General features: G+C 41.9%; 1 protein-coding gene across 8 annotated transcripts in view; it reads right to left on the bottom strand.

The window, feature by feature from the left end:
• Positions 1 to 3,071: 3,071 nt before the first annotated feature.
• celf4 (CUGBP, Elav-like family member 4) overlaps positions 3,072 to 27,112 on the bottom strand; it is an 82,261-nt gene continuing 58,220 nt past the window's right edge. The window contains exons 3-14 of one of the 8 annotated variants that reach the window (XM_008280493.1): positions 18,390 to 18,443; positions 15,443 to 15,463; positions 14,644 to 14,647; positions 12,628 to 12,756; positions 11,621 to 11,700; positions 11,130 to 11,282; positions 10,701 to 10,833; positions 8,425 to 8,577; positions 6,467 to 6,532; positions 6,009 to 6,092; positions 4,371 to 4,454; positions 3,072 to 3,199 (exon numbers count right to left, since the gene is read on the bottom strand). In XM_008280493.1, coding sequence (XP_008278715.1) covers positions 3,072 to 3,199; positions 4,371 to 4,454; positions 6,009 to 6,092; positions 6,467 to 6,532; positions 8,425 to 8,577; positions 10,701 to 10,833; positions 11,130 to 11,282; positions 11,621 to 11,700; positions 12,628 to 12,756; positions 14,644 to 14,647; positions 15,443 to 15,463; positions 18,390 to 18,443 — 1,089 coding nt within the window. Of the gene's footprint in view, positions 3,200 to 4,310; positions 4,455 to 6,008; positions 6,093 to 6,466; positions 6,533 to 8,424; positions 8,578 to 10,700; positions 10,839 to 11,129; positions 11,283 to 11,620; positions 11,701 to 12,627; positions 12,757 to 14,191; positions 14,196 to 14,643; positions 14,648 to 15,442; positions 15,464 to 18,389; positions 18,444 to 27,112 lie in introns of all 8 variants that reach the window. The other 7 variants (XM_008280494.1, XM_008280496.1, XM_008280499.1 and 4 more) reach the window with 7 other exon arrangements.

The following is a 27,112-nucleotide window of genomic DNA, read 5'->3' as shown; positions in this document are numbered from 1 at the left end:
GAAAGAGATGCTGTGGTCCGAGTATACTAGAGCTACAAGTCCTCAGCAATAAAAATGTTTGGTCTTTTGGTCCCTAAAACAACTAAGGAATGACAGATAAGACTCCCTGGAGACCGTTGCTATGGCTCTCCTCGGCAACGGTATCCCCTGGAAACGGACAGGCACTCCGAGCTAAAGATGGCCATCCCAAATCGAAGCCAATTTGTGTCCTGAAAATATCACATTCCCTACTTAAGTTCTCTCTCCGAGAATTTGTCCCTTCTTGTTTCAAGTCTTAGAAATTGGTCTTCAAAAGTCAATTGTCCCAAACTCAAACCATCTTACAGACAGATCTCCTACGGCAATCCACTATTCAGTTTTTAAAAAGTTTGTTTTGTTCTTGTTGGACTGTTGACATCCATATTCCCGTTAAGAGTTCAGTGGGGTTGGTCATTGTAAGTAGGTTTGATAGAGTTTCTTTTACTTCTTTTTCCTCAGTGTTCAAGTAAAAGTTTTTGTGGTCCAGAAAAGGTAGCTGTCATTCAAGCAGGGTTTTGTGGGGAAAGAGGTGTGTATATGTGTGCAGAAGAAAAAAAGTCCTGGGGCTAACCAGGCTGGTACAAATGCTCTCTGAGTTCCAAAGTTTTAGTACATCCAAAAGGAGGTGTCCTTGACTCGGTCATCGCTCTCTCTCTCTCTCCTCTGGTTCAGAAGCAGCCTCAGTGGTCCAGATGTTGAGTTTGCACTCAGTGGTGGGTAGCAAGTAATCAACATATGATTCAGCTCAACAAAACCTAAAAAGCACAGAAGAAACAGGAATTGTTTAAGCCAGCTAATAGGTAGAAAAATGAAACATGCATATCCAAATGTTGCAAAGCACATGACATTATGGGGGTCCAATACAGACCGGTCCACACTGAAATATCTGAACAACTGTTGGATGGATTGCATTCAAATTTTTATTGCCCCCTGACTTCTCCCCTAGCGCCACCACGATGTTATTATTTCTAGTTTGTCTTTTTAGTTATAAGTATAATCCTGACTATTCTTCCATTGCCACCAGCAGCTCAAACCTTTTCAAAGACATCTCAAAACCTGCAAAATGGATTGAACCAACAATTTGTAGAGATAATAATGTTTTCCAGATAATGTATTTTGATGACTTTGTTGTTCACAATTACACTTCTTCTTGTCTTGTATGAATTGTTAGCTTGTTTGCAGATAGCTCAGGAACATCACTGTGCCAAAGAAGGCTGCTAGCATGGTTGTGGCTGCAAAGCTTTGTCTAAAATCCCACTCAAATTTGATCTCAAGTTGGGCGTCTGAAGGTATCCAGTGATTATTTGCACAAATGACATGCCGAGTTTTGTAATTGTTTTTTTCTTTAGTTGGATTCAAATAGACAGTTAGGCCTTCTGGTGATAAAGTTTAATTTAATAACAAACCACATTTCTACAATACATTCTAACCCATAAGAAAAACAAAGGGGAGATATTTTGCGTTTAACTTTTTTGGACTTTTGCTTCAACTATGGGAAAAAACAAAAAGCTGAAATGTCATCAGTTGTGTGTCTTCCCGTACTGTTGATTTATGCTGTATTTACATGCGCATAAAGCAGTGCAGAATACTTACTGGACACCTGCCTCTCTAAAGCATCTTAGCCAAGCTCTAAGACTCTAAGTCCTGGTATGGATAAACAAAGATCATTTTGCTGAGACAATTCTGAAAACAAATGAGCGCTCATCCTGCAGTGAATTAATCTGGCTCCCTGGCAGTGACGCTGTTGCAATCTTCTATGTGATAAAACAATTAGGTTTTGTTTTCTTTATAAATCAAACAGTTTAATCCTGTTGTTGAAATGATGAAGGGATTTTAATCAAGACACACCTGAACCCTCCTTTGTCATTAAGCACTGGTACTTCAGCTCGCTATCTTATTAATAGGGCATTATTATTATTATTATATTTGGATATAATAATAGTAAACTGGGAAGCTGCCCCACACTTGTTAATCAGTTTGGATTTCACACTCTGTAATCACTTTCCGGCAAAAAAAGAAAAAGGAAATCATAGAAGATATTTTCTCCAACATGCTGCTGAAAATGTTTTGGTATATCAGATGGAATGCAGCCACATATTTTGTGACAAATCCATATGAGATTGCACTATTCCACCTGCAGTGATTTGCCTCGGGACTCTGTCTGGTATGGTTCAGTTAGTTTGTGAGTGGGTGATAAGTTGCCCTTGAATGAAGTCATCAGTGGTGAATGAACGACACAGCCTAAACTCTCCATCACACAGATGAAGGGAGGAGACAAAGAGGAACGGCACAATTACCCGCCTGAGGGGTAATAAATGCCTCTCCCTTGGAAGCACTTCGTTCCCTGTGCAACACACTTGAACCATTTACCAATTATCTTTTACCTACAGGGTAACATACAGGGTCACTTACTGTAAAGATGTTCTACAAATAGAGGAGGCTGCATATAAGCAAACGCCTCGACAGCCTTGTTTGTTTTGTAACACAGCGATATGTGTGTACAACAACATTCAACGTTTTATTCTTACTAAACTGGAAGGCTTCAAATTTGAGAGATTACCGAGAGGTCTTGTTTTTTTTTTTCATGTTGTCTGCTTTCAGAACCTTTTTTCCCTCCAGTGTGTGTGGGGCGTTTCACTTAAACATGAGCTGCTGCCATTGAGATAAGTGGATTAGCAGGGCACTACAGTAAATCTTGCACAATAATGAGTCACATTGGCATAACGTTTCCAAATGCATACTTGGATGCAGCGCCGGAGAAAAACTTCATCACTATTCTTTACAAGTAATTCAGAGATGATCAGCTAGTTATTAGGCACCTGCAAATGTTTTACGACATTCACAAAATGTTATGGAAAACACATCAGGCGGTGTCATAAATGGGCTTGCCATTTGAGTGTTTGCCAGTATAATATGCATGCATTGCTTCAGTTAATCACCTATCAAACTACTAAAAGTTTCCAGATGAGCTGAGCACGATGTCTCACCTGTCTTTCCCTGTGATCGACGGCTGCCCCGGCCGCCAGGATGGCGGCGGCTGGGTGGGGCGGGGGCTAGTAGGGGCGGTTAGCGTCCTTTGGCCTCTTCAGCTGCACCTTGAGTCTTTTCATGCCGATCTGGAAGCCGTTCATTGACTGGATGGCAGCTTGGGCACTACCTGGGTTGTCGAAGCTCACAAACCCTGGGGGAAAGGCCAAAAGAGAGAGAAAGAGGGATGTTGTTAGATGAAGAGCTGAGGACAGTTTGGGGTTATAAAAGTGTGGAATATGAAGATGAGTTTATTAAGAAAGAGCAGTGTTTTATATGGAAGTATGACTCTAAAACTGAAGGAAAAATTAAAAACATTAACATCCACAAACTGACTAGTTGTAAGCATTAATATAGTGTAACGTACAATAACTATACTACAGTAGTTTATTAACATAACTAACATAACACAGATGTATGTCTCTGTAACAGCGTGTCAACAACAATAGGATCACAATCGTAACAGAGAGAGGAGCATGCAGCCAAAATCACAACACAACTTGATAATGGGATTTATAACCGAAACATCAATATGCTCGTGTTATATTTGAGTTTCGCTTTTTAACTTCTAGCTGAATGTGAGAGAGCATCAAATCACAAATTAAAACCTGCGTCTCAAAACTGCAGCATGAATAATACAACATTAATGTTGTGTTGTATAAATGAGCAAAAGCTAATTTGCAAATGGGTTGCACCTGATGGACTCTCCATTAAACATTCTCCACAATCCATTTATAATTTGCCACATAATTATGCGGCTACATTGTGCTGTCAGCGGCATAAAGTGAAACGGCAGTTCTCTATCTTTGCATGCCAGAGGAACTGTTATAGTCTTAGTTGCATTCGCAGCATGTGTTACTTTGGGTTTGGCTTACAGTAAGCTGCAGACAGTGGAGAAGATTGAGAGTCAGCATTTGTATTACATGTCATAAAGAGCACTATGGCAATGTATCTGTGAAGGTAAAACATCAATATATCGCTGAAATAATTCAAGAGGTTAGACCTTCAAAGGAAAACAGCTGTAATGATTAATAGAGAAATCCAGACACTCTGTCTCCATTCTTTCTTATTAGCAGAGACCAGCTTTTTTCACAATTGCAGAGAAATTCTCTACTCTTTGGTTTTTCACTTTTAAAAGGAGAGGTGTTGAGAGGTTAGGAGGGGGGTGGGGAGGGGTGTTGACTGCGGTACAAAAGGTGATTAGTAAAAAAGAATAATCAGAATAAATAACCAATAAACCTTTGGTTTTGTTCATTTTTACCCACCAAAGCATTTACTTTGGTTTGTCGCCCGATCCACAAACACTTTGGAGGAGATGACATTACCGAAAGGCAGGAACATCTGCATCAGCTCTCCATCCCCAAACTCCTGAGGGAGGTGGTAGATGAACAGGTTGCAACCCTCTGGACCTGCACGGAAACAAACAGAGAGAGAGACACGAGAAGGGAGACAGATAAAGGACAAAGGTCAGAGACGGAGAGACGAGCAGAGACAAGCAGGGGAAGAATTAAAAGGGGAAACCACGACAGGAGAAGTTTCAATGATGACAGAAAAAAAAAAATACAAATTGAAATTAAAGCACCAAGTAAAAAATAAGGATGATAGACTAACGTATATGTTTATCTTAACTCTTCTCATTGATTTTAAGGACGTGGAAAAATGTGATGTCACATACTTTAATGCACCACGGCTCATAATTCAGAATCAGAATTAAACAAAATGTGAACATTTGATTAAAAACAGTAGAGCAAACTATCAGTCAATTCATTGACTGAGAAATTTAATTGGGAAATACTTTGATAATCGCTTGGTAATTTTCAAGCAAACGTTTTATTTGTATGATCCTCTTATTAGTGAAATTTTCTGCCCCTCTGTTTCTTATGTAAATTTAATATCTTTGCAATGTTTGTGCGATGAAATGTGACATTTAAAGACGTCACACTAGGCTGTCGGATGGATATTTTTTTTACTGTTTCCAGATAAAGCAGGGGCGTGTTTCATCAAACATTCAAAATGAAAGCTCCAATTAGCAACATCAAACCATTTCCTCTCCTGGAAATTTTGTGTAGTTTCACTAATCCAAGCAAACACCTGTAACCCGTGCACGGTCATGCAAGAACGCACCTTGAGCAGCCTTCATTTTTGACACTGCTACCTTTGGCATGTGGAAGTGTTTGCAAATCAATTTTGTGAAATGGACTCCCTAAAATTAGAAGTTTTGAGAGTTGAAACATATTTTCCACTCAATAACTTACTATATAATTACATATCACGGCTACAAAAACAGAAGAAGCGCAGAGAAGTTTTCCTCAGTTATTAGTTGGTAGTAATTTAAAGTGCTCGGGTGGTTTAAAAGTTTCTGATATAATAAATAGTTCACAGTATTCACACAGTAAATATATTGAATTTTAGTTTTCCTTTATCAAACAACTACTTCACGAGTTGCCACGGCTGCTGTATGATTTGCATTATTTTGTTTGCTTTCCACAAGAGGGCAGTAAGGCCCCAGACATGGTGTCCCAAACCTGGGGGTCATTAAGTTCATGAGTGGGTTTACAGCTCAGTTTGAAATAGTCAGCAATAATTACAAGAATATTGTTTTTTTCTTTGGTATGCTATTCAACTATTCCCTTTTTTTTTAGATATTGTTTTTAAAAACATAAAAACAAGCTTTTTTTCCCCCAGCCTTGTCTTATCATTTTAAACTCTTGTACTATACCCAGCGCGACTATACTGGATATCTAGTGTTTTAGAGTGCTTACTGGCAAAATGTGAAATCACTCACAAACATAGAAACCACTATGAATTGCCTGCATCTGTTTGAACATGTTTGTTTATTCCAGGACAGCATTGGCAACCAGAAAAAAAGGTGAACAAAGCAGAAGTAAATAAGAGTGAATGTTTGCCACATGCATGAATATTTAGGGAGTGTGCCACGACTGGTGTGCTTGCGTGTGCGTTACCTTCTCGTTGCTGCTGTGGAATGATGGGTGGAGGGTGGGGGAAGGCTTGGCTGATCTGACCGTATGCAGCGGGGTAGGCTGCTGAGACACACACAAAACACACACACCGCGGATCAGATAACAGTCATGACTAGAGCACACCCTCGGATACATACAAACAATGTGATATATGCAGGGGCACAGCAGGCAATCGATCAGATAACAGACAATAGAGTCTACATGTTGCACAAACACACAACCGAACGCGGCGGAGAATAAATTGATGTAGTGAGACGGCAACACTTAATGTTACATGATCAAAATTCAAATTTGAACAAAGGGATGCTTATCTTTATCCTCGCCGCTCTCGCGCAAACACACTCACACACACACACACACACACACACACACACACAACAACGCACTTCCACGCACAGATGCAGACACACAGATCAGTGCTGCAGTGAGAGTGACAGACAGACCTGCATACTGCTGGACTCCTGTGTAAGCCTGCTGGAGAGGATCAGCTGCAGTGGGACTTTGAGCTGCTTCAGCAGAGACACAGAGAGGAGGAGAAGAAGAAGAAGGAGGAGGTGGTGGTGGTGGTGGTAGTGGTGGTGGTGGAGGAGGAGGGCCGAGCACAGATGGATGGAGGTGTGTGTGTGTGTTGGGGTAGAGAGATGAGGCAGAGGGAGACGGAGGGAGAATGTAGATGGAGGAGAGGGCACGGAGGAAGGCGAGAGTAATATATAACAAGGGTGAGAGGGAGGAGGGCGATGGAGAGAAGAACAGACAGGAGAAGAAAAGCAGAAAGGTTAGAGAGTCGAACAGCGTGGAGTCAACTCGCTTCGGTTTCAGTGTGTGAGGAACTGAATTCTGAATCTCTCTTTCTTTTGCAGACCTTTTTACTTAATGGTCCTCGCAAAGCATTTCAAAAGTAGCTCTTTTTTTTTTCTCTCTAAAAAACTTTCAAGGTCCACGGTTAAGACAAAAAAAAAAAAAAAAGAAACACCACATAGCTCGACTGTCACCACAGGAAAAGAAACAGTGTCATAAACTGGTGCCTATTACACACAAATCCTATAAAAATGAATGTATTTTTCACATGTACAACATGACGAGCACAATACACACCACAGAGGATGCACCTGTTGCTATCGCTTCACATTTTTTTGGAAATTCTCCCTGCATTTTAACACACTTGTAACTACCACAGATGCTGTGCTGCACTTTTTTAACTACCCATCTGTACACATATTACATGCACATTAAGTACGCCACTGAGGAAACACACATACACACACCAAAAAAACCATGTACACACACCGATAACCCCAATACCACTTCAAACCAAAGAAATACTGAACAGACTGTAGACTAAACAGCAACACTGAAAAACAGTCACAGATAGCCAGAAGAAAGGAGGAGAGGTATGGGCTCAAATACACCTCAATAAAATTTACAGCTTGTGAAATGATAATGATTTGAAACGCTGCGGTTGTATCGTTCTTTGTAAATCTGTGAGACTTTTACATTTTCGCCCGGGGAATTGCAAGTTTGTGAATGTGTAGATAAGGGCACAGGTTTTATTTGAATAAGATTATCTGAATTTGTGCATCTTTTCAGGAGCATGGGACTGCAGATAAAAACGCTGCCTGAAAAACAAAGTAGTCAGTGCCCTTTTTAGCCCTGAATAGTGTCTGCAGGTATTTTAGGTTTTCATATTTCTTTTTTTTTTCCTTTACAAATCTCCACTACACCGTCAGAAACTTGAATTATTATTTTTTTTCTTCACAGGTTTACAAATAGCTTCAAAATGATTGCTTTCTCATTATTTCACATGCTGGAAATCTTGGCGACAGCTTTTGAGCCCACAGAGAGATGGGGTGAGGGTGGGTGAGGGAGAGAGAGGGGCTACCTTCAGAGAGAGAGGAGAGGAAGCAGCCACCCTGAACCCCAAAACAACTCCGCGGAGCCACGCCCAAGCCGTTTTTCTCTGAGTCCTCTCTAAAAACCACCTCCTGCAACACTGGGGAGACAAGAGTGTAAAAAGAAGACAAATTTTTCTTCCGCCTCTTCACAAACAGAACCAATGAGGTACTAGCCACGGCTCATGACACAAGCGCATACTTAGGCTCCAGCAGCCCATAAGCACCTTTCGCCAAACACTCATCTCCTCGACATGCTCGCTGTCTGTCGGCTACATTCGTCTGGCCTCGGCCTCCTGAACATGCTTCAAGGCTATTCACTGTCTGTAAGCCAGCGGCATGCACACTTTCCTCTTACAATAGATGTGTGTCTATAGAGATTCAGTCTTCGCTGTCATAAAAGTCACAGTTTACCATAATTTTATAACTGCTTTATATGCATTTTTTTTTTGTATCCGGGAGTCCTTTTTGTGTGTTTGCATACATGCCCCTCAGATTATGAGACTTACCAGGGTAATGGTGTATCCCGTTGGTAAAGACAGCTTCTGCAGGGGGCTGCCCATTCGCCTGGGGGGGAGGCATGCCAGTAAAACCATTTACACTAATGGGAGAGGGGATGCTGGTCACTGTGGGGGCGCTGATGCCTGGGGGTGTACTGCCACCTGCAGCCGCGGGGGCAAACGGACAACGACAGAGAGAAACGGTAAGCCTTCCACTGTATTTTCTCCCAAGACATTATGGAGAAGTTTTACTTTGACTGGCCACCTAGTAACTCTTGCAAATGTCAGAGGGGCCGGTCCAGTGGGCCGGTGAAGACACTAAATGTCAGGGCTGATTTCTTGTCCCAGTATAGCCCTTAGTGTGACACAACAGCCATTAGATCTGAGTCTCAGACATATTGTTTGAGAATAGTGAATGCTGCTCTGATATCAAAAGGGTACCAATTATATATTCTTGAATTATGTGCATTTGCACTCCTTCACTGCACCTAGAAACATTTACAGTACAGATTCTTGAGATTTAATATACGCTATATTTTAAAATATCCACTGCGCTCTGTCCCTTTCTACTGTACTGTTCCAGAGCAACGATACAGTACGACCTTAAAGGAGCATATGTTTTTATTCAGTGATATTACTCTGCGTCTGCCTCAATATTCAAAAACATTGCTTACTTTTTTAAGATTAGATTTTCCTCACCATCTAATTTTCACGGATACAGTGAATAAAAAAATCTCGTGCCTCAGTACTGTTGATGCAGATATACATTATGTTGTAGGAGGTCTGTTGACATTAATAAATTTGACAGCGAAAGGCATAATATTTGCTATCTGTTAAACTGGATAAACAGCTTTGCCCCTTTTGTAGTTAATAAGCTTGTCACATTTTATCTGAAATTCGAACAACTGTTTGAGCTTGGGAAAGCAATTAAATATTTGATTTGTAATGATCCGCTCAAATTTAAAATTCTCGGCATACAAGCACAACTGCTCCTGACATTTGTAAAATGTCTCTCTGACCCACTGCTGTTGCCTTATCAGTAAGTTACGCTATTGTCCTCTTCACTAATGCCTAATGGAGCAAACCAGCTGTGCTGAATGGATAATCATGTCTCCAGACCATCGCAGGAATAATGTGAGGAAGCAGTTTATATCTGACACCGCAGATAGAGAAAATATCAAGACGTCCTACTGCAGGTACAAGATGGCAGACCTCATTGAGAGAGGACGTATGACCTCTACGGCAGATGCGTTTGACTTTGACAGCCTCCATAGAACCTTTACTTTGTCCAAAATGTTTCTTGAATTTACTTTATGTAAACAGACAGATAATTAGGTCCTTTCATTTACCTTTATTTAACCCTATTCAGGACTTTAGGGGTCTTTTGTACCTCAGGCCATTTGGTTTAGGTGACTGGCATTGTTTTTTGTTTTTGGAGATTTTATTTTATTTTATTTAAATATAAAAAGTGGGACATTTGTCATGCATTTGGAACCAAAAATATGTCAACTTATAAAATGTATTTAACATAGTATAAGTCTATAATGAATACCAACAAATATTTTGCACATGTTCTTTCCTTCTGTGTATGGCAACATGAAAATCCTGAATAGGTTTAAACTTGCGACTAAAAAGTGTTTCTTTTAAACTTATTTTTTATAGTCATTAATATCTAACTGTTTCACAAAAGCATTGGACATTCCAATCCTTACAAGAGATTTGTGTAAGTCTGAAGTTTCATTTGTTTAGTTATTTATTATTTACAAGTTTACATTTAGGAATATGGAATTTTGCCAGTTTATGAGTAGTGAGGCTTTATAGCTGGCTTGCCAACATAAAAATAAATGTGAATAAATAGGATGTAAAGGACCTTTGTTTTAACTGTAGGATCTCATGCATAACCCTATAATTACCTGGCTGCATGTGTTGTAATGCAAGTTACTCTCACCTCTTGTTGTTCACTGTCTGAACATCTAAATGCATCGATGCAGGTTTATCTGTGGTTCTCTCAATAATGGCCTTTAACTGGGGTGATGCTACCTAATGCTGTGTTTCTAATGAAAACATATATAAGCATCTAAACCAGCGGTCCGTAACCTCCATGTTTGAGATGCACCATATTGTCATACTGCCAGGTTCCCGTGGGAACATGAATGTAAGCTTATCGCTGCATAAGCATGTACGGTTAGCTTCAGAAAATGGTCATTATATGCCTTTTCTACAGCAGACATAAATACTCAAAATCCTGCATGGTCCTTTAACCTTTGACCTTTAACTGCTGTTACCTGACGTGGGGGTCAGCGGTGCTCCTGGGAGGCCATTGATGGTGGCCATGTGCTGCATCTGGGCAGCTGCAAAGGCTGCCATTGGACTGAGGTAGCCTCCCTGACCTACAGACGCCATCAACGCTGCCTGCTGCTGCACCTGTAGGTGGAGCAGGAGAGGACGGTGGAGAGTAATGAAAGGAAAGACAAGAGAGGCTTTGAGATTACTGAGTTAGAAACACAGAAAAAAAAGCAAGAAGTATGGCTATAAAGGCTATTAGGTAGAAAACAGACACTGAGTCTTGAACAATGTGTTTCTTGTATCTTTTTTCAACTTAAGTTGACTTTACACTACTTCTTTTTCTCGTGTTTCACATTTGTCTGTGAGCTGCACTCCATTTAATCTCTGTTGCTCACTCAATAAAAAACTGGATTAAAAAGACGTTTTGCAGGGCGTCTTGCCTGAGCGTAGGCTCCGTAGGCTCCAAACTGCAGGGCCATAGGGTTGAAGATGCCCATCTGACCAGCCATCTGCTGCATGCGGCGGATGGTGCGCTCCTTATCCGTGTCAGCGAACTTTACCACCAGACTGGACGAGGCACCCTGTGCACCCACCCATCCACCCACACACATATACACACACACGCGGCAGGCAGTACATGTTAGTGTGGGTCGATAGACAAGTGACATCAGCTTGTATCTGCACTCGCACACTCATACACACATCCTCGCCTGTAACTGCGGCCAAAGCGGCGGCCTCAGAGCTACCGTTGGCACTGAAAAAGTTGGGATGGGTCATATCTAAAGGACAAATTTCCTCAGTGGGATTAATAAAGTATAACTTAACTTTAAAAAGGTAATTAGGCGCCATTTGACTCATCTCTCTGTGTGAGTCACCTCTCACACACCTACATGCTCACACACAGTTACGTTGTACTCACAGGCATTGTCTGGCTGCCGTGTAGTGCACTGATGGCTGCCTGAGCTTCAGCATGAGAGGAGTATTTTACAAATGCACAGCCTAAAGAGAGCGAGACAAGAAATGAGTAAAGGGGATAAAGAGACAGTGAGAAGAAACGACAAAAGTTTTCTGAGAAGCACATCATACAGTATCGCGGCAAAGTGTTTCCAGTAAAAGGTTCCATTGTTTCACCTGGGATAAATTTTGTACAGGATTACAGCAACAACTATTTAGTGAAGACGGCGCGCTTTGCTGCTGCATCAGTGTTGCTCGACGCTCAATACGCGGGCTAAACATGCCACTCTGACACCATTAACAACTTGGGGATCCTCTGATGGGGCTTAAAATGCCACAGCATTCTGGTGTCACTTACTATTGACAAGTGCCGTTGATGAATTTGAATGATCAAGTTCCCAGTAATTATTGAGCTAAAGCCCACTTAGGCGAGTAAGCTGGCTGATGAAGCCTTGTTAATGGAGCTTCACGGAGGAATCGGAATGATCAAGCCCACTGTAATCATCAGGCTTAGTTATCATCGGGCCTCATTGATTGGCTGCTAAGCCCACTGATGAACTTCATGCAGTGAACTTGTGTAGCACTCTGACAACATTTTGAAAGGACATTTTTCTGGCATGACACGAAGCCCGATGGTTAATAAGGAGGTTGACTTAGTTTTTTTCCTCTTTATCAGAGCCATGTAGGTTGACTCATGAGGTTAATGGGGTTCATCTGTAAAGAGTTGGTGGTTTATATCTCTCATCCCTGTGGGCAAAGCTTTCCAATGGCATTTAAATTTACTGAATCTACAGTATTCTTATGTAAAGACTCCTCTGATGATTGTGAAATTGCCTGCTTTTGACATCACTCAACATGGAGTGTTTAAGGAGAACTTTGCAAAGTCACCAACTTTGAAAGGCCAAATCATTTCTGTGCAGCAGCCTGTGAAAAAGTCTGCTGGCTCAAAGTCATAAACAGCTATAAACTCACCTTTGCTGTTTCCGTCGGGACCTCTGAGGATGGTGCATTCCTCGATGCTGCCGAAGGACTCAAAAAGGCGCCGCACATCATCTTCTGACTGCTGCTTGTTGAGCATGCCCACAAAGAGCTTTCTGTCTTCTAAAAGGAAAAGGAATAGGTCACGATCAGGGGATCAGAGATGCCTTTTGATATTCTACATAAAGACACGCTTATATTTGCTGAAATAGTAGCAGTTTTCACTCAGCCCTGGAAAAGCGTGCGAGAACTATCAGGGAGGTTTGGTGACGCCATGGAGTGCACCGATTTTTATTCTGGCTGCAACACTGCGTTATCAGCCCATTTTGTTCAGTTGCAAACACAACTTTGAATGTCATTAAGGTGGTTGAGGCTTTAATATGTCCAGTGTTTCACGTGTTTATCTCTGTTTGGAAAATAGAATTAAGCCATGCAGTTCCAATAGAATAACAATTAAAGAGTTTATAATAAGCCACTGGAGGATGCTGATAATTTTATTACATAAAGCCACAATGTATAGAGTTTGGAATGTGTTAGATTTAGCGACAGATTTCACTGACAATAATTTATATAATCCCTGATTATCCGGTGGGGCTAATATCTGTAGTGGGCCTTTTAAATGGAGTTCCTTTTTTAGCAAAATACGTTATTCTTACTATGTGTTTTGATTGAGGTTTGCAGCAGTTTCTGTGTATCTGGCTTGAGATTTCTTAACACTATTTAACCAGCTGTCCATTACAAGTTTGCAGGAAATGATGATCAAGGCAAGAAACCCCTTTTATGTGCAGTTTCTGTCCTGTGGGAGTTTGGCTGGCATCATGCATGGCAAAAGTTTGTGTGATGCTAACAACAGTGCTCTCTCGCGTCGTATTCTGTTTTCCTTTGCGGCGAATGCTTGTTTATAACCGCATCCCTAATCCCTTTGTGATAAATGTTGTTACTGGTTAATATCTCTCTTACATTCAGAGTCGTACACCAAGCTGATTTGGCTTACAGTTGTATCGTGGCTTCACAGTTTAGATAAGAGGATATTCATTTATTTCGGGGAATTCATCTGCAGCGTCTCGCTTTGTACCATCCGAACAGGCAGCGTACACCTTCCCTGTTTCCATTTCTGGCCCAGCTTTAACATTGCAAGTCATTAAATTAAAAGCAGACTAATGTTTCTGCTTATTTATTTATGGCAGCTAACCACACCTGTGATTTCACCGCTACACCTGCCTTATTTTTCCCCTTCACAGTGGAACGTACTGGGATCTGGAGTTGGCAGTAAGGTGTTGTCAGTTAATGAAAAATCTTCCTGGTGATTTCACCTGACAACTATAATATACTCAAGCGTGAGAGGAGGATGAAATAGTCTCTCTGTTGAACGTTAGAAAGTGTACTTGCAACAGGCAAACCTCTTTTTCTTTTTTGCATCGCATTTTGTATTTAAATAAACATGAATACACAATGCGTGGAGAGACGATATCCGTTACACAACATCCTGGTAACTATCCCGGCAGATGTTTTTGTTGGGCGCGAAATGACGTGACGTGACCGAAATCACCAATGACGCGTGACTTTCCACCACGTCTAACTTGTCACGCTTGTCTGACATTTTATTTTTTTTGACTGAATCCGTCAAAAGCTGCTACATATAGGAATTGCGCCTGCCACAGGTGTCAGGAATGAGACAAGACAGACGCGTTGCTGCGCCTGTCCTCGGGTCACAACATGATTAAAATTTAACTAAGTTCAGTTTCCCAGTCTTTCCGGGGGAACTCGGTTACACGGAATATCATATTTGTCGTCGTTATTATCATTAAATGTGCATCCGAAATCGAGAAATAACAAGTTGCATGAATCAAAGATGTGGAATCCAGCAGACAGCGACATGAATGTGGGATTTGGAAAGGAGGGTAACTACATAACTATCAAAACATCAGAAGACTAACTTGTTCCTCACTTTACACAGCACCAGTTCACCACATTTATTGGTCTATTTCTCATTTGTAAAAACATAGCAACCACTCTTTTTTTGCACATAGCAACTGCTGCCCTCTTCTGCCTTAAAATAGTCATTTCTTAACATTTGGTTAAAAAAAGCCCCTGAGGACTTGAAGTAATCCTAACCAAATATGTTTGTTTCTCCCTCTTTCTACGCAAACAAACTTATATGCTGTCAAGAAGAATTGGAAAAATAATCAAAGTAAACATGTGCTTTAGGAGAATGCAGGCAGACTGTGGTCCAGCATCAGTTCAGTTCAAGTGTCAGCACATGACAAGCGCGCTTGCGTCACCGAACGAATGTTTGAGGGGGAATTGCGAAGCAGACGGTGAAAGTGTGTTTGTGCCAACAGTGGCAGATGCGTCAGTGTTTTCGGGGCTGTCGTCTGTTCTGGCATTACGTAGATTCTGAGCTTTGTGGAAATGGATGTATATGTTTGGAAATTAATGAGCCTCGGTTGCGATCGCCTCTTGAATGTGCTCTGCAAATTAATGTGTGCGTAGGTGCGGGTACCCGTGAGTGTGTGCATGCGTGCGTGCTTTGGGGTCCGTTCCCCGCTGCCTGTGCCTGACAGGGTGTCCTTGCCGAGTCAACAAGACTAATCTGCGCTCTGGCCTTGCACCGGGGGAGGGGGGGTAGGGTAGGGTTGGGGGGGGTGGGAATGGTGAGTGTTTACAAGAGTGTAGCGCACATCAGAGGTGCAGGACACACACATATGCACGGACACGCACACACAAATCTGGAAATGTTTGCACCCCCCCCACACCCCCACCAACTACATCGTCTTAGACACAAACACATTCATAGTACACACCTCACTGGTGGCCAAAGCATACAGTTCTCCAGGGAAGCCACCAATAAACATTACATCTTTCTTTGGGAAAAGACTTAACACACACGCGCACACATGCACAAACACACTCATATTCAGCAAGAGAGCAAATCAATATACACCGGAGTCTCAGCAGTGATGCAAAAACTCTCTCTCTCCAACACACACCAGCAGTACATTACAATGGCTCCCTGATCTCCCTCTACACCAATCTTTAGTTGGCTACATGCATAAAAGATATATAAAAAGTAGTAGTTTCTAATTTCATTATTGATTTTTGCCACGCTTTACATTTTATAGCGTTATCAGTTACACAGATCCTTCTTCACTGACATTATCAATTAACCAGTGGTAGAAAGTAACTAAGTACTCATTTACTCAAGTGCTGTTATTAAAGTACTGAGGTATTTTAACCCTCTGAATCCTCAAATCCCACCAGCAGACTTGAAAGTCTTTAAAAAAAAAAAATCACCCAGATTACACTATTACACCACCAGAGCCAGAAACTGTGAAAACAGAAAGAATAGTCAGATTTTCAACTTTCTATCAGTGCTTGAACTACTGGTCTACAATTCCAGTAGGAAAATTAACCAGATCTTAACCTAAAATCATAGTATTTCACCAAAATCACTTTATTCTACATGTTTAATTCAAATGTTTGCCAAGATAAAACATTGTTCTATAAAAAACAGAAAAGATCTTTCATGGAATAAACAGTCTTTATGCAGTTATTGACTAAGTTGCAACTAAGTTCTGTGACAAAAATTCAGGCCCTTTTTGGTTGAACTGTAGCTTGTTTTTACACAGAGAAGACAGGAGACAAGTATGGAAACAAACTAGTATGCAAATGTAGTAAGTAGTCAAATATTTCTAGCATGTAGAGGCATCGATTTCAGTTTTTTTCTTTTTCTTTTTTTTTTTCTTTTTTACGATTTATGGCATTATAACTGTGTCATACTGCACAGAAAACATTTTTGAGTTCTCTCTTCCTCTAGCCATGGATGTGCTGTTTCCACAGAGGTGCAGGACTCTATGTTATAGTGAAAAATGAGTCCACAGTGAGGAAAAATGTGACCAGACCAAAAATAAATAAAACGCCCAGAAACTGCCTGAGCTTCAGAGGGTTAATCTGAGTATTTTCCATTTTGTTCTACTTAATGCTTCGGCTCATTTCAGAGATGAAATGTTGAACTTTTTATAACTCGGATACATTTATTATTATTAGAAAGATATAGTCAGTCGACACCACGCGATAAGCCTTTAAAATACAGAGCATTAAATCAGTGGCTCCAAACCTTTACAGTAAGCAGCGCCTAGTCGGGAATCCCTGCCATGTTTCAGAAGTCTATTAGCGGCCCCACTGAAGAGTCACTTATTCATTTTCGAATAAGTAATCCCAAAGAGGTAAAATTAATCATTATTTCACCAAAAAAAGGTTCCCCATTAATCAGAGTCTCTCCACTCAGATTTATTTTGTCACCCATTCGTAAATTGGGAACAACTGGATTACATAAGTGACTGTATATAAAATATTAAATTATAGCTCCATCTGGACCAGCTACATAAGGAAAATGCCACTTGCACTGATGCGTCAGTATCAGCATTCTATTAATATACTGTGGAATAATAAAACCATCACAGCGGACATTTTTCTGCAGTAGGGGTAGTTTTTTTTCTCCCCTGCTTTTGATACCAGAAATGCTGGTAATGTTTATGTACTTTTCCAGGACTGTGTTTGCTTTTACGTAAGTAAAAGATGTGAGTTCTCCTTCCGCCATTGTAATTAGAAATGCAACACCCCAGAATTACTGTGTGTAGTTTTTGCTGGAATGTGTGAAAATGTAAGGAGAAAGAAAGAAGACAGAAATAATGTCGGAAAGACACAAGTGTGGAAAATGGAGCGGGAACAGGAGCTGAGGACATACATTCAGAGAAAGACAGAGCCCAAACACAGACAGAGGTATGGCCGTCTGGCATTGCCCTCACTTTGCTTCCTCACGCTCGGTGCTTGCCTCTCCTCCCTCCCGCTCCATCAATCATACTCAGAGAACCACCAAACTAAATAGAAGAGGATGTTGCACGATCTCTCTTCCCTTTCCTGAAGATTTTTTTTTCTTTTTACAGGCTAACACCTTTCTCAGTCCTTATGCTTCTCCTGCTTATCAACCTTCAACTCCTTGCATGCTCTATTTCTTCTTCTCCCCCCCACCCCCCTACCCCCCAACCAACTCTCTCTCCTTCCCCTTCTTCTTGTGGCAGGAGAATCGCTCTGGTGCCAATTATATTAACAACTGCAAAGTTTGAAAGACTCCAGCCAAAAATGGTCAAACTACATCAATCTTCTCTTGTACAGTCCATTGATTGATGTCAGGAGCAGGTCACTACATGTCTAGACATAGAAAATTCACTTTAAGCAGTCTTAGCTGTCAATAAAGCACGACGCACAAAAAATACCAGACTAGATGTTGGCTTACATTCACACGTAATCTGCATTTCTTTGGGCTGACACAAACTTTTGACATGACTCAAGTAAAGTTTGCCTCGTTGCAGACGGGGGGTTTTTTAAGGGAATTTGTCAAAAGAAGCTACCTGTTTCCCCTTGGAGCGCGACAAGACGCGTGTTTCTGTGTATGTGCGCGCATGTACATGCATCAGTGCATATGATGAAACTCCAAGAAAGGAGCTGCAGGCTGCGCTGGCCAGGAAGAGCCCTGTTTACATAATGTGTTCTGAATAGTGGAGGGTCCGGCCAGGCCGTGCTGTCAGCCTGCGTCGAGGTACAGGGCATCGTCTAATGGGACAGATAATGGTGAGGCTGATACACACAGGCAGCATGTTTGTAGGGGTAGAACAAAGAAAGGGGAGCGGAGGGAAGGAAGGTAGCAAGGGAGGAGGGTTGGGGGGGGGGGGGGGGAGCAGTAAAGAAGGGCGTACAGTACCTCCTCGACTCTCACTGTCTGCTGGCTTCACCTGGATCGGTCTGTTCATCTGTGACAGAGAGAAAGAGCAAAGAGGGGACGAATAATAGAAAGAGAAAGAGAGAACAAGACAACAGACAAAGAAACCAGTTAGTATCATGTAACGACACATGCTTTTCCCCCTCCTCCCCCTCTGACAAAAAAAAAAAAACCCAACTTTTTCAGAATCACTCAGCCAAATTGCGGGTAAAGTGTATTGAAAATCTCCAAAGCTGTAGCACTTATAGCCATTGGGGGAATAGCTGGTTGGGAATATGGGTTGGAAATATTATTTGATCTGAGATGAAAGGAGAGAGAAGGGTTGGAAAGGGGGGGATAAGCGAGAGGGATGAAGGGAACGATAGAAAGAGGGATGGAGGGAGGATGGCGGAGAGGTAACTGCGGGTCAGCAGAGCTACCGCGACTTGTGTATCATCTCTGTGTCGGCTTCTGGGTGCTCGTGCGCCATCGTAGTTTAGTGTATGTGGACTCTGTGTGCTCAGATATATTGTTGTGGACGTACACACACTCACATACGGCAGCATCAACACGTACAGGAGGTATAAACACAGTAGCTTGTGTGAGTTTTCAAACGCCTCAGCCTTACTCGACGCACACACAAGCTTGTTCACACACACACACACACACACACGTACACACACTCTGTCCCCCAGTGAGACCTTTCCACACTGTGTCCACCGAGGCCCTCCTTTCATTTCACTCCTGCCTGTCAAAATTTCCCTCTCCGCCTCACCACCCTGCTAAACGCTCGCCGCCAATCAATTTTTAATAATGCCAATCGCCACGCTGCCAGGAGGAATAGAAGGAAAGGAGGAGAGGAGAGGAGAGGACGTGGAAAGCGAAGGATGAAAGGGAGAAGGAAAAAGGTCAAGGTTTCCGTGTGATGCAGAATCAGTGTTTTGCAAAATGTCATTAAATCTTTTCTTTTGACTTTGCTGATACAGACATCATCTTTATGAATCTTCAAGCTTTCAGATGTTTCACCAAAGGCAAAAAAAAAAAAGGACGCGACGAAAACACAATTAATGCTCGGACCTTCACCCCCTTTTTCTGGCACATTTCCGCTGCTAATATTAAATCACATCATTCTCCACAACACTTATTTAAAATGGAGTTACCCATTCCTTTCCTCTCCCTCGTCTCCTCCCTCCTCTTTGACAGCCAAGAGAACCCTACTAATGTTTTTAATGTGCTGTGATGCATTATTTATCAGACTGGCTGTTGATATGGAAAAAGGACGAGAGGGGATAAAGAAAATGGGGAATGGAAAAAAAAGGGGGAGTTAAAAATGAGTAAAAAAAAAGTGGAAGTATGTGAATTAAAAAGGAAAAAAAAAAGTGTTGGATTGGAAACTGAGTGATCACAGGAAACCAAGCAGGGTGAGAGAAAAGTGAAAGTAACAAGAAATGCTAAAAAAAAAAAGGAGGGGAGGTGTTTAAAGAGAGCGAAATGTGGTAAAAAAAAAAAAAAGGAAGTGGGGGAGGAAAGACGGGAGAAGGAATGAGGAAAAGAGGACATAGGGGGAGATGAGGACATAGATCAGAGTATAGGACAAGGTCAGCCCACTGCTCCCAGGGGGGCTATAAGCCTGCATACATATGAGCACTTTTACTGTGACCCATACAAATGGTCTGGCCTCAATCTGACCTAATTGTGTTCCACCTCCACTGGTTTTATATGCAAGCACCAGTCTTAACCTGCACGTGACCCGCCGAGGTTGTGTTTAATTTTCTCGGTTTTAATTTCACCCTGCGCTGGCATTTTAGGGACTGTACGAAAATGACTGGGTGCAGGAGAGGCGCAAAACAAAGTTTAGCCAAAATAAAAATAACAGCGTCTTCCCCTGTCTCTGCTCCCTTCCGCTTGATAATTACAATATCTGTAATATGCGCTAATGCCTTTTTTTTCACTTCTTTGGCACGATTTTTTAAAATTGAAATTGTAAATCCTCATTCTTAACATGCAGATTCACAATCGGTGAACCTGTTAATTCGTCATCGCTAGCTGAGCGCCGGCACGCAAAATGTCTCCTCGTAAATTTTTAGATACCGTTCAAAATAATGTTAAGTGGTTAAACCATTATTTTCTTTTGTCACTGAAAGCTGAGTGCAGTTTCATGGGCTCTCTATCAGTGGTTTCCATTATCCCAGGCCCATAAACTGCTTCAAGGTCAGTTTTATCATCCCGCTCATAATAGGGTGAGTTAGCACCAGCCCACTGGACAACTGATCCCAAAACAGTTGTTAAAACCAGACGCTGACTCGCACGGATAGCTCCCCTAGGATGTCTGTGGTGGGGCTGGTCGAAGCCAGATGGCAGCATTGAGCAGGAGAAGCTCTCTTTAGCTTAATGCCAGTATGGATAAGAAAAAAGAAAACATCTACACAAAAGCCATGGAGATACATACATACATATATAAACACATGTGCACACACAAACAGGCCTAAGTGGGTAATCTTACATGACTAGACATGCATGCTTATACACACAGGCTTGGCTCATACACAAAACATCACAAATAGGTCTACGCAGCCAAGCATGCATATAGAGGATACAAATAAGCACACACACACTCACACTCACAATAGATATGGAAATGTAGCCTTGTGCGTTAAAATGTGAAGGACCTAAATTGGCGCATCTCGCAGCATGCACACCTACTTTGCTTGTAGCTCGCTTTCCCCCCCTTCAGCCTTGTAAACGTGGCCACCTATTCATCCATGCATATGCCTTTAAAAACACTAGCAAAGTCCACACATATGGACTCACACACACACACACACACGCTAAGCTCCATTGTTGCTGAAAGTCCACCTCAGCAGCCTTGTGTTAGAGTGGCCTTGGTGTACCACATGATCGACAGCTCAAGAAGAATTGCAGCTACACAAATGCACGAGGGCGCACGCACACACGCGCACACACGTGCACACACACGCGCACACACACACACACACACACACACACTCTTGCTACACTCCTCTGTTGATTATGTAACTCAATGACAGCGCTCTGCCTCAGTGCTGCCATAGATTCCCTGTTAACTAGAAGCTGAGGGAATACATGGTCTGCATGCAGTCTGTGCTGTACCAAACTGGTGAGTCATTCTTCTGAATCAGTCTGGTACGGCCTGAATGTCTAGCAAGGCCCACAAGATTAGCTCCAAACAGTGTGGGACTGTAGTTTGCCTTATTGGATTCTACCTTGAAATGGGACAAAAGTGAAGTCCTTGATCTGAGTGTTGCTGCTTACTGTATTGATTTCACCGCGTGCGATCCGCAAAAATGAAGTTACAAAAATCGTGTTACGATGACAACTCTATGGGATTTCTATCCGCCGGATTTCTGTATAGTGCCTTGTTATGTCAAATGTGCTTCAAATACAGTTTATTACAAGTTGCTCAAGGCAGTGCGAGCATCTACAAACACACACACAGACACAGAGTAATGCATGCACGCCGCACGGCTGCAGGAACGCACAACACTCACAAGGACACAAAAGTCCACAGTCACTCACATTCCCATCATTCTCTGTGAAAAAGAATATTGAAAGTATGCTTTACGAAACTCGGGAGAGGAGGTAGGATTTTCTCATTTTCACCCTCGTCTAGCAGATGTGTTTTTGAGAGAGAGTAGAGCAGTGCAGGCCAGGTCATTTCATTATCACAGTGAGAAAGCACTCCATGAAACTCTCCCAGGGAAGCAAGGAAGGCTGCTCATAATATTCCTCCACTACTATTGTCAAAACTTGCTCTATTTTACATTCTGCAGCTGAAAGCCTTTTTCTTTTTACATTGCAATTGCTTTAATTCTCGCTCCGACCCATTTGAATGTTGAGATGTTTGGGGTTTTTTTTTCTTTTTGTGTGCTCTCTGTTCATACATATATTTTCTGCTTCTTAAGTGTACTGTATATGAAAGCCAGTATCTGAAAAGAGGAGCTGTGCCAAATGCAGAGATTCTCTGCAGGAGCAATACCAAAATGCCGGTATTCATGTCAAATGAACCACTGGCACTCGATTTGGACCTGCTGTCTAAAGTATCTCAGCATGCACAACACTCATCTTGGGATGGAAACACGCCAATGGAAACATTAGCTGAACAAATATGGTTATAACCCTGAGATGCTTTTGGGAAACTCGACTCTTGTATGTGGGGGGAAAAAAAACATCCTCGGTGGCGAGATTAGCTGAAAGACTAGAAACATTTAGCAGGGATGTAATAGATTTTTTACCAGTGGTCACAAAGAGGACAACCTATTTTAAAAGCATTGATTTTACAATAATTCACAGTTGGAATTATTGTAAACCCACAAAAGACCCCCAACATTTCCATTAGATCTCCAACAGTACATGTGGAATTTTCACTGTATTGACTTTTGCAACCTCTTGAGTCACAGAAGTATTTTACAACATCTGAAGCCCCCAAAAAAGGCATCCTTCCACCACAATTAAATGCTGGGATGTGACTACTGGACCTGGAATTTTTTTTTGGTCATGGCTCAGGATGTGTTCGTCAGGACCGTGTTATGGCTTCAGCTAATACTCTGTGATTTTTTTTTTGGAAGTGCACAGGCTAATCTGGGTAATGTTTTTCCAGCTAGAGGAGCATCTTTTTTTTTCTTTGTACATAACATTTAGGCGAGGAATTGACTAAATGTACCCAATTCCAACGACATGCTGGCTCATGTCCTATTCAGTGGTGCTGAATAGGACATGAGGTGCAGAAAAAAAATCATGTTTCTGTAACCACAGTTCTTAACATATGCATGATTAAAAGTACTTTTATCCCCCCCAAATTGCAGTGACAACTAAATTAGGCTTGTGACGCAAGTTTAAAAAAAAAAGAAGTTGACTTTATCTTGTGCTGTTGACATGCTACATCTGTTATGAGTCACAAAAGCAGATTATAAAGCAGATTAAGTTAACCTCAGTTAAGCTATCTTAGTGCACTCCATTTGGAATTTTAGTGTTTCTCACCATCCATCCATCTATTAGTTATACCTGCTTTCTCCTCCAGAGGGTTGTTTGGGGGGGATTGGAGTCTATCCCGGCTGATATTGGGCAAGAGGCGGTTGGCAGTCCATCACAGGGCCGACACAAAGAGACGTACAACCATGCATATTTAAACCCACAACCTTCCTGCTGGGAGGCAAAGGTGCTAGCCACTTCACCGATATAATTTTAAGATAAAGTAAAATTTAAAATAAGTTAAATTAAGGGCTGCAAGGTGGAACAGTGGTTATCACTGTTGCCTCGCAGGTAGAAGGTCGCCGGTTCACGTCCCAGTGAGGACACTGCGTGGAGTTTGCATGTTCTCCCCGTGCAGCGTGGGTTCTCTCCGGGTTCTCTGGTTTCCTCACACAGTCCAAAAAACATGTTGAGGTTAATTGGTGATTCTAAATTGTTCGTAGGTGTGAATGTGAGTGTGCTTGGTTGTCTGTCTCTAAGTGTAGCCCTGTGATAGACTGGTGACCTGTCCAGGGTGTCCCCTGCCTTCGCCCTAAGNTACCTGCTTTCTCCTCCAGAGGGTTGTTTGGGGGGGATTGGAGTCTATCCCGGCTGATACTGGGCAAGAGGCGGTTGGCAGTCCATCACAGGGCCAACACAAAGAGGCGTACAACCATGCATATTTAAACCCACAACCTTCCTGCTGGGAGGCAAAGGTGCTAACCACTTCACCAATAGTGTTATAATTTTAAGATCTAAAGTAAACTTTAAAATAAGTTAAACTAAGGGCTGCAAGGTGGAACAGTGCACTGTTGCCTCGCAGCTAGAAGGTCGCCGGTTCACGTCCCAGTGAGGGCACTGTGTGGAGTTTGCATGTTCTCCCCGTGCAGCGTGGGTTCTCTCCAGGTGCTCTGGTTTCCTCACACAGTCCAAAAACATGTTGAGGTTAATTGGTGATTCTAAATTGTCCGTAGGTGTGAATGTGAGTGTGCTTGGTTGTCTGTCTCTCTTTGTAGCCCTGTGATAGACTGGTGACCTGTCCAGGGTGTCCCCTGCCTTCACGTAAATCAGCTGGGATAGACTCCACCCCCCCCACGACCCTAGTGAGGATTAAGTGGTGTATAGATAATGGATGGATGGAAGTTAAACTAGATAATTTAGGCCACCAATCTTGAAAAAGGAAGGCAGGTGTTTTTTTACAACTCCAATGATCTCTTCTACATTTTTTGTCATCATAGTAGAAGGTAAAAAAACTTTTGTTACGAATCTAGCAAAAGAAAATGTTGCTCTTAAGGAAAACACTCTCGACAGCCATTTTTGATTCTTAATAACTTGTAATCTATTCTACATGAAAGTTTATATCAAGTTTTAGTTGTTTTGTAAATGCATCCTTTCTGCCTTTAGCCTTCTGAACCCCCAAACCCACTGGTGGGTTTGGAAGACATGGTATCTTTAAAAATCGCCAATATTACACCACTCTTCAGAGTCAGAAACTATAAACACTGAAAAAAAAACTTGTTAGATGTTAAACTTTCTGTTGGTCTTTAAACTACTAATCTGTGTCTTGTGGTCCTCTTGAGCAACTTAACCAAATCTAAACCAAAAATATTGATATTTGATCAAAATTACACTACTTTACACGTCAAATTATTATTATTATTTTAAAAAATGCAAAAATAAACATTTGCACCAAATCCTGTAAAACCAACAATCACGTGACAAAAATCTGGGGACTTTTTGGGTGCACTAGATTGAACTGCAGGCCGTGTTTACACAAAGGAGGATATAAATGTAAGATGTAAGCAGTACGATATCTATTGTATGTAGTCACCAGCATTAGTCACACCTGTGGGCACTTGGAGAAATGGTTGAACACACTGAAATACCTTTTTCAATTTTCTTTTTTTTAAGATTTATGTCATTATAAATGTGTGCACAGAAGACGTTTCTCAGTTCTCTTTGCTTCTTGCCATGGTTGTGCAGTTTCAACAGAGGTTCGAGACCTTGCAGTGAAAAATGAGCCCACAGTGAGGAAAAATGTGAGAGGAGTAAAGAAAACGGCCAGACAATGGTTGGGGTTCAGAGGGTTAAATGGAGGTTTTAAGGTGTAGGTCCTACCTTTCTATCAGTGGCCCCTCCATGCTGTCGACATTTGCCAGACACCACAGAACACTACGAATACCCACAATTCCAAGTTGATTCGATGTTGTCTCAAGCCCTGTTTGACATCAACTTTCAGGTGAGTTTACAGCAGTGTGGATAAGGGTTTATAAATTGATGAATGGTTAAACCTCACTCGGATTCCCCTCAGGTTTAATCTCCACTAATGTCTACACATCTCAGTGAGTATTTTTCCTCTTTTCTTCCCCCTCGTAGTTCCTCATCCTGACATATGGCCAAACATTAAACCTCTCTTTTGAAGTGAAACATATTGCACAGAGATCAGTGTCGGTGTGTGAGGGTAAAGAGGGCTATAAAGCAAAACATCCCAATCTCTTTCCTTTTGTTCCATTCTCTCCTTCTTTATCCCTTCTCATCTTTACAGAGAAACAGAAATGGGCAATCTGTTTCACGTCAGATCAAGGATGAGAAGAGTATTTTCTGACAATGGGACGGCCTGGCCCAGTTGTTTGGGTTGGGATTGAGTGGCACGCTGCAGTCAGCCTGAGTGGACAGGAGCAAAATAAATACTGAGGAAAAAAAAGCATCCAGATGAATTATGAATTGGCACAGGCTGTGCTTTCTTTGGCTGTTACACCGCAGCACTGAGGTGGCTAGTAGAACAACAACGTGGCTGCAGTGTGCATTACGGCAAATGAGACACTGGCCCTCATTTATCAATATTTCCTTATGATCAGAATGTTGCAAGATGATGAAGCGCTGCACCAAAACTTCCTCTGAAGAACAACATACATGCAGAATGTATTTGAAGACACTTTGATTAGCTGCTGAAATGGGTGTGATGTTTGAAACCGAAAGATCTCAGCGCATTGCTACCTAATAATAATGATGGATCTATTGGAATGTAACATGTTAAATTACCTCGCAACACACAACAAATATCATCCTAAACCAATACAAATTTAATATGGCGCGCTTTCTCCATCCTAACCCCGAAATCACTCCCAAAGCCACCATGTGAATGAAAAATGCAGTCACCATCTTTCTCTGCCTGCTTCTATATGCTGCTGCTCGCTCTGTGGTGCTGCTGTCCCAGTAGTGTCTACCGAGATCACTACATCTCCACAAAGGCAGATGAAAGGGAAACACACAGAGATCACAAAAGGAGGCAAGCCTCTCTGTCCGACCCTCTGATCATCCCTGATTCCTTCATCAACATGGCTTTTACACGCCGTTCAGCATACACAGAACATGGAGATGGAGAATGATAGACAGGCGCACACACACACACACAAGACACGCAGAAGCATCCCGATCACATGTATCCTCCAGCTGGAAACATAATTCCTGATCTTGGCATTTGAACGTGTGTCAAAATAATCTCATCTCACTATTTTTCTATCTGAACAGTCATCCGCGGATTCATCCTGATTAAAGATTGATTTCTTTTACACGCTAAACTGCCTTTGAAGACACTTTTTTTTCTAACTTTCTGAAGACCTGTTGTCAAGAAACTAGTTACAAAACACAGACATTTTAAAAGCCGCAAGTTATCACACACCCCCACTCCTCCTCCACTCCTTTTCTTATTTGCCTGCAGTTGGTTGAGAACAG

Source organism: Stegastes partitus, unplaced genomic scaffold, assembly GCF_000690725.1.
Source record: "Stegastes partitus isolate 25-593 unplaced genomic scaffold, Stegastes_partitus-1.0.2 Scaffold197, whole genome shotgun sequence".
Lineage (NCBI taxonomy): Eukaryota > Metazoa > Chordata > Actinopteri > Pomacentridae > Stegastes > Stegastes partitus.
This window is presented reverse-complemented; position numbering and strand designations above follow the sequence as displayed.